The following is a 20,188-nucleotide window of genomic DNA, read 5'->3' on the forward strand; positions in this document are numbered from 1 at the left end:
TGGTGGCCAATTTGTTCCACCTGCAGGGCCACACGTACCTAGCATATGCTGACCGACTCACGGGTTGGCTGGAGATCGCCCACTTCCCCAACGAGGCCATCTTTGGAAAGATCTTCTCCCGTCTGTGGGGTTACTTTATGAGGTACGGGGTACCTGAGCAGATCTCCACGGATGGAGGTACCAACCTTGCCAGTGGTGAGATGACGGATTTTCTCATGTCATGGGGGGTCGAGGTGCGGCTCTCGTCGGCCCACTTCCCCCAGTTCAATGGCAGGGCAGAGGCTGGGGTCAAGGCCGCCAAGAGGCTCCTCAGGGATAACATTGGGCCCTGTGGTATCCTGGGTTGCGATAGGACATCCTAGGCCCTCCTCCAGTACCTGAACACGCCTCTGCGGGGGGTGAACACGTCGCCCGCCCAACTTACCACCGGCTGCCAGCTCCGTTACGGCGTTCCCGTGGCCAGACAGCACTATAAGGTGGACCAGCACTGGCGGCGGGCACTTCGTATGAGGGAGGTGCGCTTGGCCGACACCCAGGATGGGATACTTCTGTCGCCGGGGAGGTGTTCCGCCAGCTGGCTCCCCTAGCTGTGGGCGCGCAGGTGCGTGTGCAGGACACCGCTACCAGGCTCTGGGACAGGACGGGCATAGTGGTGGAAGCCCGCCCTCACAGGCAGTATGCCATCAGGTTGACTGGCAGTGGCAGGGTGTCCATCCGCAACAGACGCCACCTGCGATGCTGCGCCACCCCTGGGCCTACCACTCCTGTGGTTCATCACGCTATGCCTCCTGGACCCCCTTCTGCGGTGCCGTCCGTACCCTTCCTCACACCCCCAGCCCCTCCCCAGTCGGGTGTGGCCAGGCCCAGGAAAGGCCGCAGGCCCCCGGGTTGGTTGGCTGACTACGTGGTGTAGTGTATGTGGTGTAAAATTAGTTTAGATGTTTTTTGTTTTTTCTGTGTGTCTTTGTTTGACTGTTTTTCTTGCATTATTGTTTTTTTGACTGTATTGTTTTCCTTTCGTTAGTTCAAATGTGCATTGTCATTTACTTTTAACTTGGGGGGAGATGTGAGATTGTGAGATGGGTACCATTGTACTATATGTTTTCCCATGCGTGGAGGTGGGAGTTTGTGGCAGCACCCGGTTGCCAGTCCCCATCTGACGCTGCTATAGTAAAGTCTGCAAAGAACCTGGTCTATCATTCAAACCTCTCACAGTTCATATGTAGAGGAGTACCTGTACTGTATATATTATCAAAATGTTAACTAAATTTCAGAATGACCAGTAATTTTAAGATAAAAATGCAAAAATATTCAAGAGCACAACTTTCTTGATATTTACCCCACTGGAAACGATTGTAAACAGAAGAGTCTCAACTTATGCAGATTTTTTCTTATGCGGTTTCAATTATACACGGATTACCCTGGGGTTAGGTTACAATTTTCAATTTCAAGCTCAAAACTTTCAAAATGGGTCGCAAGCCCGCCAAACGCACCATCCCGCCATCCCACCTGGCCACTTCTGTCTTTCTCAATGGCCGCACGTGTATCATCGGAGTAACAGCTACCTCTCGTGTGTGTCAATTTAGTGCGCTTAAACCTCTCTCATACTCATTCATAATGCCCAAACACAAGCCAAGCTCTGCCTCTGGTCCTCCAGCGAAGAAACAACGCTCTGTGATGACCCTGGAAGGAAAATTAGCAGTGTTAGACTTAATAAAAGGCGGCATGTTGATCGCTGCTGTGGCATGGAGGTACGGGCGGAACGAATCAAGGGTGAGATCCATCAAGATTCGGGAGAGGGAAATCCGTGAAACCGTGTCTGCAAGTGCCTCATTTACTGCTAAGGTGACTAGCCAGGTTAGAGACGTAAGTTCTAGTGTATATGTACGTATATATAGTGATTTCAGGGCGATTTAGGGGATTTTTAAGAGTGTTTCTGACTTTATTTGGTTTTTGGCTTTACGCGGGGTCTCAGGAACGTAACCCTCGCTTAAGTTGCGAGTATATTGTACATCGTCTGCATCATCCACTGTTTTATACAAAGTGTATGTGTATTGGAATATGACTCTTAGTATTACAGTGGTCCCTCGGTTAACGAACACAATCCGTTCCAGCAGGTTGCTCGTTAACCGAAAATCTTGTTAACTGAAACCATTGTTTCAATGGGTTTTTGTGTAATTGGTTCCAGCTCACCGAAAATTGCCTAAATTCAACAAAAATGGTAGAAAAGTTCACTTACTTTGAGGTGTGTATGTAGAAGGCTCCTGGATGATGATGATGATGATGTGAATTTGAAGTGGGAGGTGGAGGAGAAGAAGGGAGAAGAGAAGGAAGTGGAGGTGGAGGAAAGGCATTTTACTGCTTCTTGGAAGGTGAGTCACCTTCCATGAAAATGTCAGGAACCTCTGGACTGACAGATTCTCCACCATGAACATCCTCTCTCCTTCTTGAAGTGGAAGGCTGAGGGATAGCATCTTGTTCCCTCTGCCTTTTACTGAAGAAAGTGCCAATTGTGGTCTGTGGGACATCTCTCCTCCTCACCATTAACTTATGTTTAAAGAAGGAGACCACTGAGTCCTCAACATGACACAAAGTTAGTTCAGTTTTTTTCCACATCTGGGTGCTTTGAAGCCAGTTCCCTGAACTTCTCCCAGTAGTAAATCACATCTTTCAACTGTTTAGCTGACATATGGTCATCACTTTCAATTTCCTCCTCACCACTGTCAGCCTCCAACATCTCATCCAGTTGCTTCAAGTCATCAGGAGTAAGTTCCTGCTCATGAGACATCACAAGCTCTTCCACATCCTCCTCCTCCACTTCAAGGCCCAATGACTGACCAATGGACACAATCTCCTGGTCCAACTCTGTTTCTTCCTCAAATCCCTCAAAATCATGGACTACTGATGGCCACAGTGCTTTCCATCAAGAATTGAGGGAAATAGTGGAGACTTCTTGCCATGATGACACAATCAATTTTACAGCCTCCAGGATGTTGAATTGTGTCTTCCAGAACTGTTTCAGTGTTAGTTCAGGATCATTGGAAGTTGCCTGATGACACCTCTTAAAAATTTTCTTCATGTACAACTTCTTGAAGTTGCTGATCACATTCTGGTCCATTGGCTGTACGATTGATGTAGTTTTTGGAGGCAAAAACAACACTTTCACAAAGTCAAATTGATACTCCAAATTTCTGGCAAAGTCAGGGTCATGACCAGGAGCATTATCCATGAGGAGAAGAGCCTTTAAAGGGAGTTAATTGGTGGTTTGGTAGCTCTTGACAGAAGGGCAAAACACATCAACAGCCCATTCATTAAAGAGCTGTCTTGTCACCCATGCCTTACGGTTGGACTTCCAATAAACTCCAAACTTTGTTCTTACCACTTTCTGTTGCTTGAACACCCTGGGGTTTTCAGGGTGGTAGACAAGCATAGGCTTCAGTCGGAAATCCCCTGAAGCATTGGCACCAAGCAATAGAGTGAGACGGTCTTTCATGGGTTTATGCCCAGGTAAAGAGGCTTCATCTCTGGTGATGAATGTTTTTTTGGGCATCTTTTTCCAGAACAGCCCAGTTTCGTCCACATTGAACACTTGCTGTGGAAGATAATTTTCTTCTTCCATCAGTTCTTTAAATTCCACTAAAAACTTTGCTGCCCCTTCCTTATCAGCACTAGCAGCTTCACCATGCCTAACAACACTGAAAATGTCACTTCTTTTCTTAAATTTTTCGAACCAGCCTTTGCTGGCCCGAAAATCTTCAAATTCTGTGCCTGAAGAACCAGGTTGATCTGTCTTTAAATGTTCGTAAATCTCCCTGGCTCTTTCACAAATGAATTCAGTAGAAACTGAATCACCTTTCATCTGTTTTTCCCTAATCCAGATGAGAAGTAACCTCTCAGTTTCTGCAATTAGGGATCTACTTTTAAACACTCTTGTAGATTTGTCTCTCACTTTCACTTCTTTAAATTTGTCTTTCTGTGCAAGAATTGTCGACACGTGTTTTTTAAAGTTAAACTTGTTGTAAATAAAGAAAATTTTCTTTAAAATAACACCGCACTGCACAATATATTGTCAATATGTAAAATAAATTTCAAAATGACCAATAATTTGCTTGGAAACACAGAAAAAAAGCATTTAGTTGAAGAGAGTCTCAAGCAAGATGTTACCTCCAGTGAAAACAGAGAGAGACTAACGCTTGTTTGCTGTGTTAAGAGGCTGGATGCCGTGCATTAAACTAGTCACTTTACCTTCAATTATGTTCAATAATTGTTAAAATGACTAAAAAATTTATTATTAAGCTTTTAAAATTATTGAATAGTATAAACTTCTTGATATTTACTAAAATAGTAAGGAATTTAAGCCCTAGAACCGATTAATGTATTGGCGGACTAATACTAAAGCTGGTTGACTGCCAAGTGCAAGCCAAAACTTGTTGAGGTCTGCTCGTAAGAAACTCGTTAACCGAGGGGTTGCTCGTTAACCGAAGTTAAGAATCTTATGGGAGGTAACTCGTTAACCGAAATCTCGTTAACCGAGGCGCTCGTTAACCGAGGGACCACTGTAGAACCATCATATATAATGAAAATATAACCAAGAAAACTTATTTCAGTGTGCTAGTGTGCTTTATGAATAAATAAAATATTGTATACTGTACAACATAGATGCCATAACCTTTTTGCTTTTGGGGGCCACATCACCAAACTAGCTCTTAAGCAAGGGCCGCAAGATTTATGAAAGTCACCATAATTAGATTTTTTAATTACATTTTAAAATTCTTTACTCAAATGCACATATATAATATTTTTTAAATCAAATATAATGCTTTTACTTAGACTGGAGATAACCAAGAATTTGTTCTCACACATAATTAATTTTAATCTGTAACTTTATATAAAGGCCCACAGTATTACCATGAAAAATATTGATTAAAAACAATGTGCTTACCTGGCATATCATGTGACAAGTTTTTCATGATGTGATGTTTGACATGTGACTGAGACTAGCTTTTTGATGTTGAGGTCAAACTTTGTTGTTGCCATTCACAAAAGAGTGAAAATTTTTGTCCATTAGCCTATTTCAAATCTTCGACTTGTTAAGATTCAACAGACTAAATGTTTGCTCGAGATGTATTTGGAGCCAAATTAGCATGCATAAATAGCAGCCTTATTTCTCAAATACAGTACTGTATAGATAACTGATCTTTTGGCAAGCACCTGTAAAAATTGAGCAAGTTCCCTTCCATAAACTTAGCACAAAGACTGTCACTATTCTGGAGAGCAGTCAGTTCTAACTGGGCCTCTAGTTCGACGTCTTCAGGTGATAGATAGAATGGATTGCTGAATAGTTGCAAATTTTTCTGCTCTTTCTTGATGTCTCCAAATCGTCCATCAAACACTTCCCGGAGGTTTCCTATTGTTGTTCCATAGTTTTCAGCTTTGTGATGTACATTGTGCTTTTCAAGCATAGTTTGATATGTAGGAAAGTGTCCCAACTCTCCTTTAATGAGTTGTGACTGAAACAGCCTAAGTTTTTGTTCAAAAGCTGACACATGGTTTGCAACTTGCAAAACAAGTTGATTACTCCCCTGAAGTTTGGCATGCAAGTTATTTAAGTGACTGGTGATATCAATAAAAAATGCCAGAATGCAAAGCCACTCCATATTTTCAAGCTGTGAAACCACTTTACCAGTATTTCTCCCAGGAGGTTGATGAATCGTTGCAGTGTATTTCCCCGACTTAGCCACCTGACTTCAGTGAAAAACACTAGGTCACCATACTCGGCTTCAATTTCTTCTAGAAACTGCTTGAATTGACAATGGTTCAAAGCTCGCCATTTTATGAAGTTGACTGTTGAAACTAAAATTTTCATTTCATTTTCAATGTTCAGTTCTTTCCCACACAAATTCTGTTGATGTGTTATGCAATGAAACTGTATCAGTTCATTTTTGCACTGTCCCAGTTGTTTGATCAACAGTGGCACCATACCATTGTGTGTACCAATCATCGAAGAAGCCACATCATTTGTTATACCAACTAAGTTGTCTATATTCAACTCAATAGTGCTAATTTGCTCCAGAAGTCCACTTAGCAAGTCATTCCCTTTAGTTTGCCCCTTCAGAGAACTGAGACCAACAAGTTCTTCATGAACAGTGAAGTCGTCTTTCACATCACATAAGAAAACTAATAACTGAGCTGTAAATGTTACATCAGTTGATTCGTCAGCGGCTATGGGAAAAGTACACAAAGTTATTACCTTTCTCTTTCAGCTGGTCTACTATGTCACTTGATAAATCACGAATTCTGTGTTGCACTGTCATGCGATTCAAACTGATGTTTTCAAACTTCTTCACTGCATCTGGATAAAGCTTTTAAGCAGCAATAACCATACAACTTTTTCACAAAATCACCATCTGTAAATGACTGTGAAATTTTGCTCTCAGATGTGCAACTTCATAGCTCACTTCTGTCACATCTTGTGCTTCTTTCTTCTTCTGAGTGAACATGCTTTTCTGAATCAACTTAACTGGCTTATTGGCAACAGTGCCCTCGCCTAGACAGCCTGGCTCTCTGATTGACACGTTCACTTCCCTTCCAGCTTTGGACCTACTGCTGACTGTGATCTCCAAACTGTTACAGTCATTTTGAAATTGTTATTACCTTTTAGTAAAATGCAATGCAAAAATGAAAGACAAGAAAGCTCTTCAATATAACTGGTAAAAACTGTAAGTGTAAACTGAATGAAGGTAGAGATTGTTCCTATTGCCTCAAGTCCCAGTTTTATTTCATATTAATTTTGTATTTCAACAGTCTTGATTACATAAGACACCGAGGGCTGCAACAGAGCTACTGGAGGGCCGCATGTTGTGCATCCCTGTTGTACAGTAATATAAAGATATAAAATAAGAAAAAATAAGAGTGTAGGGGTATATTGTGTGTGGGAAAATATCAAGTCTAGAAATCACCATAACACATAGGTGCTTATTAGCTGTGAGAAGGCTATGCATATGCCATTATTACATAAGAAATCATAAAAGTTGTTGAAATATTATTTCAGTGCTCTAGTGTGAATTAGAAGTGAAGAAAATCAACTATAAAATATGAAAAATGGAGAGTTGATAATGAATTCTTTGTGGGAAAGATGGGTGAGCTGAAGGACTGAGACAACTCCCTCCAACCATTCCTCTGCTTCATCAAGCCAGCGTTCCTTTTATAAACAACAGTATGGAATTTTACCACAACTCCCATATTATTTAGGTTTATTTGGTGCTAGGTTATTATAACGTTATTGTAAAATAATAAATTTTCCCAAATAATATCCTACACTGAACCCCAGATGAGTTATTACATTGTATTGAATTCCTGGTAGTAATATCTCCATTAGCTGTAATCATTGGTTCTGGGAACTATCCAATAGCTATTCAGGATTATTTTAGTAAAAAATTGGTGTTTGTAACAATTAGAACTGATTTTATAGACTCTGGTGTCAACATTTCTTACTTTTTTATATAAATAATCATTATATCGTATTGAGATATTTTGTCTAAGGGTCTTTTTGGGGAAAAGACTGATAGACAATTTATTTAGGTTCATTATGGATCAAATTGATCTCTCTTACACAATTAGAACAGATGCTGTGAATAAAAGTTTATACGGTACACTTTTTTACTAGGGTAAAGAATGTGTTGGTGTGACTGAAGGAAGGGGTGGGGGGGGGGGGCGCGACCCTCAATCCCACCCGCTGCACCTCACCGCCTCTCGCTCATTTTTCTATACCTGTCATTCATGATACAATACTGTTTAGTACAGTATCTCAAAAAAGTATCTGCCTGGATCGGTCCGATGATTTCCGAAATGCTACATGCAACTTGTGATGTCCCAAGGGCGGAATGGGACGATTGGGCACATTCGTTTGGGCGTAGCCATTTGGTCGCGGACATTTGGTCGCCAGCTGATTTGGCGGCAGGTTTTTGGGCTCCATACATTTTGGCGCTAGGAAATAAAATGTTCGTTTGATTCTTCATAATTCAAAGGTCAAACTTTAAAAACTTTTAAAACTGTAATTTACTTTTATACCTAAAAAGTTAAATCTGTTAATAAAAAAAAGTTATGTAACTTTTTTTAGCTCTTAATTTAGTAATTATGAGCAAGGCTTCTCAGGTACTCGACAACATCTATGTTTTCACGTCTAAGAACGGTTTCATGTATTCTTCTATCTGCATCTCTATACTTTTTTAGTTTCTACGGTATTTCATGACTAGCTAGTAACCGTTCATAATATGCATCTCTACCTTTCTGTACTTTACGCAGCCCTTCTATTAATTTCCATATGGTGGGACGTTGCATGCTAAGTACACATTTTAATTGATGGTGGGCTGCCTCCGAATGATTATTTGTGCGGTCTTCCCTTTTAAAGTTCTCTGATAAAGGTTCCAAATCTCGGGGAGAAATAGAGGAGCTCGTCTTCCATTTCCTCGTCTGTTTTGACGACCAACATATGTATCTTCAAACCAGTTGAGTAAACCTTGAAGTTCTTGTGGCAACTCGGTCGCTAGAGTATCCAGATATTCGTCAATCTTGTTCAAAGGTACAAAGGCAAGGGCAATAATCATTTTAGCTTTTAACACAAAATTTGGATCAGTGTTATACAGATTACTGAAACCCAATCTAGCTACATGTTTGGTAGTAGTGAGTAGTAGAGGTTAGTTGTTTAGTTCTGTTAGCTTCAAAGTCAGATACAAATGTTACTTTGCGTATCAACTCTTGAATTTAAAAGTATGTAGAATAAAAACCAGTTTTCCAAATAAACAATGTTCTTAGCGCCAAAATGTCCGTCGCCAAATGGGCTGACGCCAAAATTGGTTTCGCGTCCAAACGGCTGCACCAAAACATACCAAACTCCCCAGGGTGGTTGTTATGCAGGGTTCTGTGTGTGTGTGTGTCTTTTTTACAGGGAATAGCCCACCCAGGCACAGGTCATCAGCCCACAACAGGGCGTAGGGGGCGAGAAAATATGAGTAAAATGAAATTAAAAATAGAAAAGAAAAAGATTACATTAATCTACACTTGGTAACCAAACCTCATATTGATTATGTTAACTATATACCAAAGTAAATGCATGTTCCAATATCTATTATCTGTGGTCTCATAATGTTTTACACAGAGTGTGGACAGATACTTTTTTGAGATACTATACAGTACAGTGATTTCTGCTATAACGCGTGTTTTGATAACGCGAATTTGCTCTAACGCGATTTATGAATTAGGAACGATATTTGTATAACGCGAACGCTTGTTTGCTATAACGCGATTTTTGCTTACTATTTCTCCAATTTTGTGAATATAGTAAAGAAGAATATCAACAAGAAGCGTTCCGGTGATAAAATTCCTGGTGATGATCGTAAAAGAAAGGATAACACTAGAAGAGAAGCTCGATTTTATCAACCTCAAAGAAGAGAAGCTCGATTTTATCAACCTCAAAATCACCCTTCTCCCCCATCAAGTAAAGTGTTACATTTACTGTATGATTTCATTATTAGATATGAATGTAACATTTATTTAGACCGTGCTATCCTTTGTGTTAGGCTAACTACTAAATCTTTTCACTTTGAAGTAATCTGCACCTAACCCTATTTTCCATAAGCCCTGTTAATTTCTATTACATGATTTTATGACATATTTTGAACACAATTTATGCATTCTATAATGCTATAAGTTGCCAGATAATTTTTTTTTTTTTGATTTGAAAATAAATATAGTTATTAATGATGTAGTTCACGAATATGCGATATCTTTTAGATTTGGTTTCATTTTGCTAGGTAAATTTTGCTTGAAATCTTATGAAAATTCAGTATTCACCCTTTTACCAACACCACCTAAATAAACTTATTCCAAAATTAAGTAAATGTATCAGGTTTTGTTTATTGGATGAAAATGATCCCAGTCGTGAATGATCTTGACATTTATTTAATTTTAATATTCCTTTAGAAACAGAATCTAAATACAAAAACGGGGTTTACTACTCTGACCCGGTGTTTGCTTGCCTAGAACATGTCTTTCTTGCTTCTGTTTCTGCCCTTCCTGCCTCCCTGCCCCAGCCCCACCTGATGATCTCAGTGTGGCTTCTTCCCTCCTCCTGGCTGGCCTGCATCTGACTGCTGGCCTCTCGCTCACTTGCTGTACTAGCAACTCTACTCTCTGGGTGTCTGAGGCCAGGGCCTCTGGTTTGCTGTCAGAGCTCTGTTGAACATTGGTGAGGCTGCAGTGAGGCTCACTGCCAGCCTGGATGTCAGTCTTATGAGATCAGTGAGGGTCTTGGCATCTAGATTAGCTTTAGGGAATATTTTAGCTAGAGAATATTCCCAGCTGATTAAGTGTGCCCCGATCCTGCCAAGTCTCGCATAAGATCTGCACTGACTGCCACTCTTCTCTCCTCCTCACGGCTCCTTGCAGAGCATTGTCTGCAGAACTGCCTGGGATGACATACCAGGAAGATCTCTCACCCAGTCTGCTCACAATCTGAACATAACCTTCCTTGGCTGACTCCTCCAAGCTCCAAGCTGGAAGGGGCATATATAGGACCTTGAAATGAAACTGACCTTGTGTTGTAGACACTCACGATGGTGCAGACAATAAGTCTCTCAGGTTGTGAAGCTGGTTCCCTTTCTCAGTTTATGATGGCGGCCCAAATTCTACAGAAAGGCCGTTGTGAGCCACCTAGAATGTGAGACTGGACCTATCCAACCAGTCTATCAGGCATGACCCCAGTTTTGATGGCACTGCAAATCATGTAACCACTTAGGCGCGTCCCGTTACTCCAGGTCGTGTGACAGTATGTGCAAGCTCAGCAGGTGGAGGGCCAACTGTGATTTTTTCAGCTCGGATTTATTTCTAACTCAGTAGCAGGAATTCAGCCTCCCACAGAGATGAATATGTTGTTTGAAAGTGCATCGCTCCTGGATCAGATGTCTGGGCAAACTCGATTTAGTGTAGAGTCTGTGACAATCCAGACCAGCTTCCTCCCAATCTTCCGCTCTATCACTGTGGCCCCCCCATGCCACCCCTGTGTGTTACGTGTTGGTGCTGTCCTCAATGGCCTGCAGGTCTGGTCTACATTCACTCTCTCTGAGCCAGTTCACAGTGACTATCTGCCACTATCTCAGCAGCCTGGTTTCCTGATGTCATCTTTCTAGATTGATACTGCAGTCTTCCTCTGGTTACTGCCACAGCAGGGAGTAGTGTTCCTCTTCACCATGGCAGGGAACAACAACATCCAGAATCTCCAGCTTTCGCAGACACTTTGAGTGTCTTCCTTCTTTCCATAAAAAACCAACATTAGTTCATTTCTCTTGTCCCTTATCAAACTCCTCTTCTACAGTTACAAGTTATTTCCTCATACTTTATTTATGATGATCTACTCACCAGGTGAACATCATCAGGTGTTATCAAACCACCGTCAATCCAGGCAGCTGTTGCTATCTCTGCAGTTTCTCTGGGAGACCAGTGTGGCAATTATGCATGCTGGCCAGAGCTATGCTGGGGATATCTTTTCTATTTTGAATCTTATGCTGAGAGGGTTTGGGATCTCATTATTTTCTGGGTTAGGGGACAAAGTCCCATTCTCCTAGTCCTTTTCCGGATCAGCCATGAAAGTCATTAAACTCTGAATCAGCTTGGCTCAATCATCTGTACCTCCCTGGGCACCTCACAGTACTTTTCTCAGCAACTCTTCTGCTCCTCTTCTGTCTCTGTGGCAGCCTCTTTCCTCCTCGCGGACTCTGGAATATCTTCCTTCAAAGAAATCGCAGGAGCCCCTATTTCTGTAGTCTTTATTATTGCTTTGACAAATGCCAGTTCGATCTGAGGAATCTTCAGTTCATACTTGCAAATACAGGAGATGTGGGCGTCGGATTTACAGTCACGATCGCATCCAAACTCAGGACAGAGAACAATTGGGCACTTGCAAGTAATTATGTCCAAATAACTGGTCCAGTTGCTGTAAAGCTGTCCTTAACTGCAAGTTTCCTCTCCCAAGAGGAATATCTCTTGCCTTTTCCCCAACTAGCTGTCAGTCTCTCACTAATCTTCTTCTGACATTGCATTTGGGAAGCGAACTGTTTAGCCAGAGTGTGCTGTGCCAAAGGCAACTTTGTATGGTGCATCACTGCTTAATGTGTCTTTGCGCTTTGTTTGTGTCAAGTTCTTTGGTTCTTTTCACTGAATTTACTAGTTAAACCGTATCTCAAAGCATCTCTCTCAATGTAAACGCTCGGCTTCCAAAGGCTCTCTCTGAGCTTGAATATTGACTGAGATATGGTGGCTGGATTTTTGGTTCCTCGTCCTGACACAAGCAGCCATCGCAAATATTATCAACTTATAAATGCATCAGAATCTGAAACAGAAAAAAATATTGTTAGTTGGGTTGTTAAAGAATGAAGTCAGAAAGCAATGTTCACTATTTAATTGTAATGCACTAATGCAGCTGTATGTTAGATTTTCGATAAATTTCACGCTAAAATTTACCTAGCAAAAGGTTGCAAAATATTGAAACTGAAATTATTTTCTGTTTATATACACTAAAATCTACCAAAAAAGTTTTAGCTGATCTTCCCTCCTATGACACACCCTAATACAGTACTGTACATTATTTATTAATTAATAGAGATATGTTACAGTAATAAATCTGTTCCTTTTATATACAAAACTGTTTGCATATACTGTAACTCATAGGAAAAAAATAACATCATCAGGAACTCATGTCCAAATATGCAATGGTACCAAATTCATTTTTCTAACACAATTAGAGCAGATGTTGTGAATGAAAATTTATACACTTTTTTTGCTAGCCATAAATATATTTGCTAATTAGCTTTCATCTTCAGTAGTACAAGTAGTAGTAGGTAGTAGGCAACTATCAAACAGGGAGGTACTACCGCCTGGGAAGATATTGGAAGCATAATGTATCGTCTAATGGTAGACCCTGCTGCCATATGGCATTACAAAAATTGTGGCAAAATCCCAGGTTGCTGAACTACTGGTAACTTTCTGCCTCATTTACACACAATTGCAGGGTTTCAATTGTTTCTCTTACTTTGACAACACAACATACATACAGTAGAGTGGTTCCTCGGTTAATGAACGCCTTGGTTAACGAATTACCTTCCATAAGAATATTCAATTCGGTTAACGAAAAATATTCGGTTAACGTATTCCTCTCAACATGTTTTCGCTTGCTCACCAGCTGGAATATTATTCTGCCAATACAGTAATCGGTTCTAGGACTTAAATCGTTCCCATTTGAGAAAATATCAAGAAGGTTGTACTATTCAATAATTTTCCAAGTTTTATATTAACATTTTTAGTCATTTTAACAATTATTTAACATAATTGAAGTACAGGAAACTAGTTTTTAGTGCGCCAAACAGCCACTCTACTCACCAAACAGGCATCAGTCTGTATCTCTGGTCAGTAGAGGTAACATCTTGCTTGTGGCTCTCTTGAACATAAACTATTTTTACATTTTTATAGTACAATTATTGGTCATTCTGAAATTTATTTTACATATTGACAATACCTGTATATAGTGCAGTGCAGTGTTGATTTAAAGAAAATAATCCCCACTTCTAATTCCCATCATCATCATCAACCAGGGGCCTTCTTCATACACACCTCAAAGTAAGTGTACTTTACAACATTTATTTGTACTTTGTATGGAATTTTCGGTGAGCTGGAACCAATTACCCAAAATCCCATTGAAACAATGGTTTCGGTTAACGAACGACCTTCTTGAACGAATTGTGTTCGTTAACCGAGGGACCACTGTATATCATTTCTCACTACGTACTTTTGTATTTATTTATGGGCCTTTACTATTATTAATATTATTATCTATTATTATATTTTTATTTAATGTTTTTTATAATTTTTATTATTTTTTATTTATTCATCATCATCATCATCATCATCATATTTTTGCCCCCAGGCCCTGATGTGGGTCATTGACCTGTGCCTTGGTGGGCTAACTCCATAAAAAAAAAGTAATGAATCTCGCTAATCCCTCACCCTGGCAATGGGTGATTTAATATTAAATGAGACCACCTCACCCCACCTCCACTTGACATTAATCAGGTCATGTCAGTAACATGAGACCCACTAATCCCCTACCACACCTCCATCGCAATATTACTAAGTTTTTCATACAAGAATTGAGTCCCTATCATTATTGTCATGATTTTGTGACCTCCTGTACCCACTCTTCAGACTCCCCAGAGTCTGTGTGGGACTCAGATTGATGTCTCCACTCCATCTTAAGAATTCCCTTCGTCTCGAAAGGGACATGTGAAGACAGCCAGGCTTGTTCATTATTATGTGGCGAGTGTTAGTAGTTTCTAGGATTTTTTTTTTTCGGTGATTCATATAGGTGTCCCACAGGTCCAGGAACATTGAACCCGATGTTATAATGAACATAATTTACGATATTTCGACCTGTGGTGGGGTTTTCAAGAACCTAACCCCATAGCAAAAAGAGGCTTACCTGTACAATATATTGTAGGTATACAGTGGGGTTTGCATAAATAAGTACAGTTCTGTGTCTGTCCATGCGAGATGCGTAGCTTAGACTTTTGGAAAACTTTCCCCAGTACCCGAGAAAATTCCCGAGATATAAAATAATTTTCCTGGGATGAGAAAATTTGTCACCATACCCAGGAATCTCTCATTCCCGGAACCGCTCTGCACCTATTTTTCCGGCTATCGTGAATATCACTGTACAGGTACTTGGTTTATTTATTAATCAATTGTTTAAGTGTACAAGTAATATCGACAATATATACCTAGATTTTACCAAGGCTTTCGACAGTGTACCCCACGAAAGGCTGAAAATCAAACTGGAAGGGTACGGAATTCGGGGTAATGTCCTAGTGTGGATAGAAGACTTTCTACATGACCATAAGCAGTGTGTGGTGATTAATGGCACGAAATCATCATCTGTACCTGTCACAAGCAGGGTACCACAGGGCAATGTATTGGGCCTGCTGTTGTTTGTTTCATAAATGACATGCCTGACGTTGTACACTCCTCCATACAAATGTTTGTGGATGACGCGAAGTTATTTCGGGAAATCAAGAAACAAGCGGACTGTGAAGAGCTGCAGAAGGATCTCTCTGAGCTCCAAGAATGGTCGAAGAAATGGCTGCTGAGATTCAATGTCACGAAGTGTAAGGGGATGCACCTGGGGCGTACCAACAGTCAGGAGGCGTATCATATGTCCCAACGGGATGAAGAAACTGCACCATTTGAGACTGAATGTGAGAAGGACTTAGATATGTATGTTGACAATGAGCTGAAGTTCTCGGGCCATTGCGAGAAGAAGGTAAATCAGGCAAATAAATTATTAGGTCTTAGAAGAAGGTCGTTCAGATATCTAGACGGTCCGTCCCTCGTAACGATCTTCTAGAGTGAAGTACTTCTCCATCTGGAGTACAGTGATCCCTCGGTTAATGAGCGCCTCGGTTAACGAAATTTCAGTTAACGAATTACCTTCCATAAGATTCTTCACTTTGGTTAACTAGCAAACTCTCGGTTAACGAATTCCTTACGAATTTTTCCCAACATGTTTTCTCCTGCATTTGGCTGCCAACTAGCTGTAGTACTGTATTAGTCCGCCAATACAGTAATCGGTTTTAGGGCTTAAATTCCTTAGCATTTTAGTAAATATCAAGAAGGTTGTACTATTCAATAATTTTAAAAGTTTTATATTAAATTTTTTAGTAATTTTTAACAATTATTGAACATTATTGAAGTACAGGAAACTAGTTTTTTGCACGCCAAGCAGCCACTCAATACACCAAGCTTGGCGTCAGTTTGTTTGCCAGTTCAGAGGAAGGAACATCTTGTTTGAGACTCTTCAACATTAATGCTTTTTTTCTGTGTTTCCAGTCAAATTATTGGTCATTTTGAAATATATTTTACATATTGATAATATTAAGCGCAGTGCAGTGTTGATTTAAAGAAAATAATCTTGAATTACACCAAGTGAACTAAAATTTTATGGGTGAAATGGCGGCATGGGGTGACTTCTCTTCCACCCCAATGCCTTCTCTTCTCCCTTCTCCTCCACCCCCATTCTAATTCCCATCATCATCATCATCATAAACCAGGAGCCTTCTACATGCACACCTCAAAGTAAGTGTACTTTACTGCATTTATTTTTAGTTTGTATGTAATTTTCGGTGAGCTGGAACCAATTACCCAAAAACCCATTGAAACAATGGTTTCGGTTAACAAGCAACCTTCTGGAATGAATTGTGCCCGTATACTGAGGGACCACTGTACTGTCACCCCGTCTGGTCCCCGAGATATACTAGGGACTGTCAGTTGGTTCAAAATGTTCAAAGGAGAGCCACCAGACTGGTGCCTGCACTTCAGCACCTGAACTACCCTGAGAGATTAGTGCACCTGAACTAGCCTAGCTTATACTACAGATGGGCAAGGGGCGACCTAACTGAGGTGTATAAGCATCTCAAGGGGCACTACTCAGTCGAGTGTCCTTACTTGGAGCTGGCGGACACTCGCTCCACAAGGGGTCACAGCTCAAGATTGAAGAAGCCTCAGGTCCAGAAAACAGTGAGGACAAAGTTTTTTGGAGTGAGAGTTGTGAACTCTTGGAACATTCTGCCAGAAAATGTTGTGATGGCACCGAGTGAAAGCTCTTTCAAGACCAGACTTGACCAACACTGGAGCAGGTTCAGGTACATTCAGGAGCCGGTGCAGTGACGTGACCGATTGGCCAAGTGGCTAACGACCCGATCAGTGGTGAAGAGGATAAAAGTAAAAGTAAATATATAATGTTATTATGAACAGGTCTCCATATCAAATACTATATAGTATGCTATAATGACCCTATTGTAAGCTGATTTGCTGAATGTTCTCTCTCCAGTAACGCATCCTGAGCTTTCAAGGGGTATTACTGTACTTGTTGGAATGCATATATACTGTACAGCTAGACCCCGACTTACGACGGGGTTAGTGACCCAAATCCAGGTCGTAAGTCCGACATAGATAAATTTTTTTTTTTTTTTTTTTTAAATCTACAATGAAATACAGTACAGTAAAAGTAATGAATAATGAGGAATGGATACAGTACAGTGAAAGTAATAAATAATAAGGAATGGATACGGTGTGACTGAACACTTACCTTAAATGTAGTCAGCTGAATGCACATGGGGCCCCCATAATTTTCTAATTATACATGGAGACTACATTAACTGGAAACGTTTCGGTATAGAAAAAACGTGTCATTTGAAAAAAAAAAAAAAAAAAAACATTTTTTTAATAAAAAATCTGCGGCGGTCGTAAGTCCCGACGGTCGTAAGTCGTAGCAGTCGTAAGTCGGGGTCTAGCTGTATCTCCTAATTACATTAATTCTAATTTGGAAAAATTCTTCATTATAAAACGTTTCATGAGAAGTTGCTTCTCTCTGGAACACATCGCCGATGTTTAATGAGGACCCTGTAATTATTTCATTGAGAAATGTATGGAGATATCCTTGTCAAAAGAGGCAAAGATGGGATGTTATTGATTTGTTATTGTTACATGGGTGTGAAACATTAAGCAACAAAGAGAAGTAACAAGTAGCAGTTTTGGGTAAACACTGAACAGGATGTAGAGAATGAGAAATACAAAAATCAAGAGATGTGAAAATGAAAGCAGTGTCAAGCCAAGAATGGATCAGGGTTTGTTTAGGAAGTGTGGTTATACTGAGAAGATGAGAATGAAAGATTGGTAAAAGGAGTTCATAATTCACAGGTGGATGGCAAAAGGAGGAGTGAAGATCAAGGATGGAAAAATAGGGTGAACCGTGAAGGATGCAGTAGAAATGAGGGAGATGGTTATCCGGAAAACAGCAATATACTTGAATGGCTGGAAAATACAATGTTAAATGGTTTCTGGGAATTTATATTCTTCTGATGTGTGATGTTAGATTGTTTGAAACAACAAGGATAAACCAGATAAATATTTGGGCTCTTTGTGGAAGGGGATTACTGTTGCAGAACATGTTTATTACAACAGTGAGAATGACAGCAAATGAAGGGGAGAGTCTGTTATTGCTCTTGATTCTCCCCACTTGGCCTTATAGCTGGAAAAGACTTAAAAGAGTTAACCCCTTCACTTTGGGATGCTACTTTTAACACTTTGGTGAGCCAATGAGGAATATTTTGTCATCCAAAAACCTCCTGTTAGCATTCCTACGGTGAAAATGTTGTCATCGACTTCAATAACTTGCCAAAATTCCTTTTTGCATGATTTTTATGGATCAAGTCTCAAGATGTGTGCCATTATCTTCCCATTCTTGCTGCGCAACTGTGGCGGATGTCAGGAGTTGGGATAACTGCCCTGTGGGCCTGCAAGCATCAGCGTGTCCCAAGGGTTTACAGCGCACAGATGCTACCCACTCCTTTGCAATGTTCACTCATATTTTCATATGTTGGTGTTAGATTCGACTTCTTTTGTATAAGAGTATTCTAGAAGAATCGTTTGTCAGGAAATACACATAAAGAAAATGGAACGCTATGATGGAAAATAATGTCTGAAACAAATAAGAAATGCAAACATTAATGCCGCAGTTGTCGTCAGGTGGGTACAACCAGCCCATTTTGGGTGGTGGCGGCATGCGCTGCGTATGGACCCAAAAGTGTTAATATTTTATTTGGCTAATGCTAGACAATTTTACTCAGCTTTGGGGTTAATAGTATTTATTTAAAAGTTGTATTACAGGATAATTTGTTGAATCAAAAATGTAAAAAACCATTCGGTCCAGTAGTTGGAACCCCATTGCTAGTGACAATCTTGTCTAAATTGAAATTTAATCTTATGATTTTCAGGTTTCAAGCCTATGTTAATTTTGAATACTCATTCACAGAATCTTCAGTATTTTAATACTGAGTAAACTTGACAACTCAATTTGCATCAGTGGTGAATTGTTATGAGTTGTTGTACAGGTAAATTAATTTGATGATAAAGAATTCTCTTTCTATATTATGTATGCAAGTTCAGATGTGAGAAAGTGATTATGGAATATTCTACTTGTTGTTCACGCCCCATCCTATCACTTTATACACCTTTCTTCCCAATTGTGTTCTTTACTTTGTGTTGAGGTTTCTCTTTCCTTAATCTGCCATTGATAAGAAAGGAAGCAGATGATTTGTCCTTATTTTCTTTCAGATTACCATTAATGTCATTGACTTGAATGATAACCCTCCTGTAATGGTAGAAGGAATATGTGGAACAACAATAGATGTGACAGAAAATGAGTCAGAGGGAACTTATGTAACAACAGTTACTGCCACAGATGCTGACAAGGAAGGTACCGTATGTTGATTATGCTTTATTTTCCAAAGGGATAAATATATTAGTAATGTATGGGTGGATTTTATGTACACGTACAAACTACCTATGAAAATAATACAATTTAAGGTTTAATTAAAAATATTTTTTGGAATACAGTATAATGTACAGTAGGGGCGGGATATATCGAGAGATAGAGTCCAAGGATGTTCGCTATATACTAAATTGCGATATATAATTATATGTAATCAATGGGGAAAATAGGGCTATGTTCTGGAGGCCAATAAAAGTGACTAAACTTGACATAAAATGGCACAGTCTAAAGTAAGCAGAATATTAAATACATTGCTTGGATCCTTGCAAGACAGCGAATAATTTGAATATAGACATCATATATTTTGCACAAGAGATAAAAATTTTAGTCATTTGTACTAAAATAGACTAGTTCTCACTAAAAATTTTATGTCTATTGCAAACTATAGCAAGTTTATATTCAAATTAATCACTATCTTACAATAGTACCAGCAATGTTAATTATATTCTCTTAAGTCAATTCATTGACATTTCATAAGAGAAAACATAAACTCCCCCTATATGACAGATAAATAAACACCACTTGGTAACCGTTGTCTGGCTCCGGCCCAGCTGTCATAATAAAGCAACTCCTCTCTCCTGTGTATATATATATATATATATATATATATATATATATATATATATATATATATATATATATATATATATATATATATATATATATATATATATATATATATATATATATATATATATATATATATATATATATATATACTGCTTATAACCCTTCGTGATATAGGTTTAATTCCGA

At 39.6% G+C, this 20,188-nt stretch overlaps 1 protein-coding gene across 2 annotated transcripts in view; it reads left to right on the plus strand.

The window, feature by feature from the left end:
* LOC121871536 (cadherin-23-like) overlaps nucleotides 1-20,188 on the plus strand; it is a gene marked incomplete at its 3' end in the record, with an annotated part of 255,663 nt that overhangs the window by 68,984 nt on the left and 166,491 nt on the right. For both annotated transcript variants that reach the window (XM_042373970.1, XM_042373971.1), the window contains 1 exon segment: nucleotides 19,216-19,357. In XM_042373970.1, the coding sequence (XP_042229904.1) occupies nucleotides 19,216-19,357 (142 nt within the window).

Source organism: Homarus americanus, unplaced genomic scaffold (genome assembly GCF_018991925.1).
Source record: "Homarus americanus isolate GMGI-L3 unplaced genomic scaffold, GMGI_Hamer_2.0 scaffold45698, whole genome shotgun sequence".
NCBI classification, from domain to species: domain Eukaryota; kingdom Metazoa; phylum Arthropoda; class Malacostraca; order Decapoda; family Nephropidae; genus Homarus; species Homarus americanus.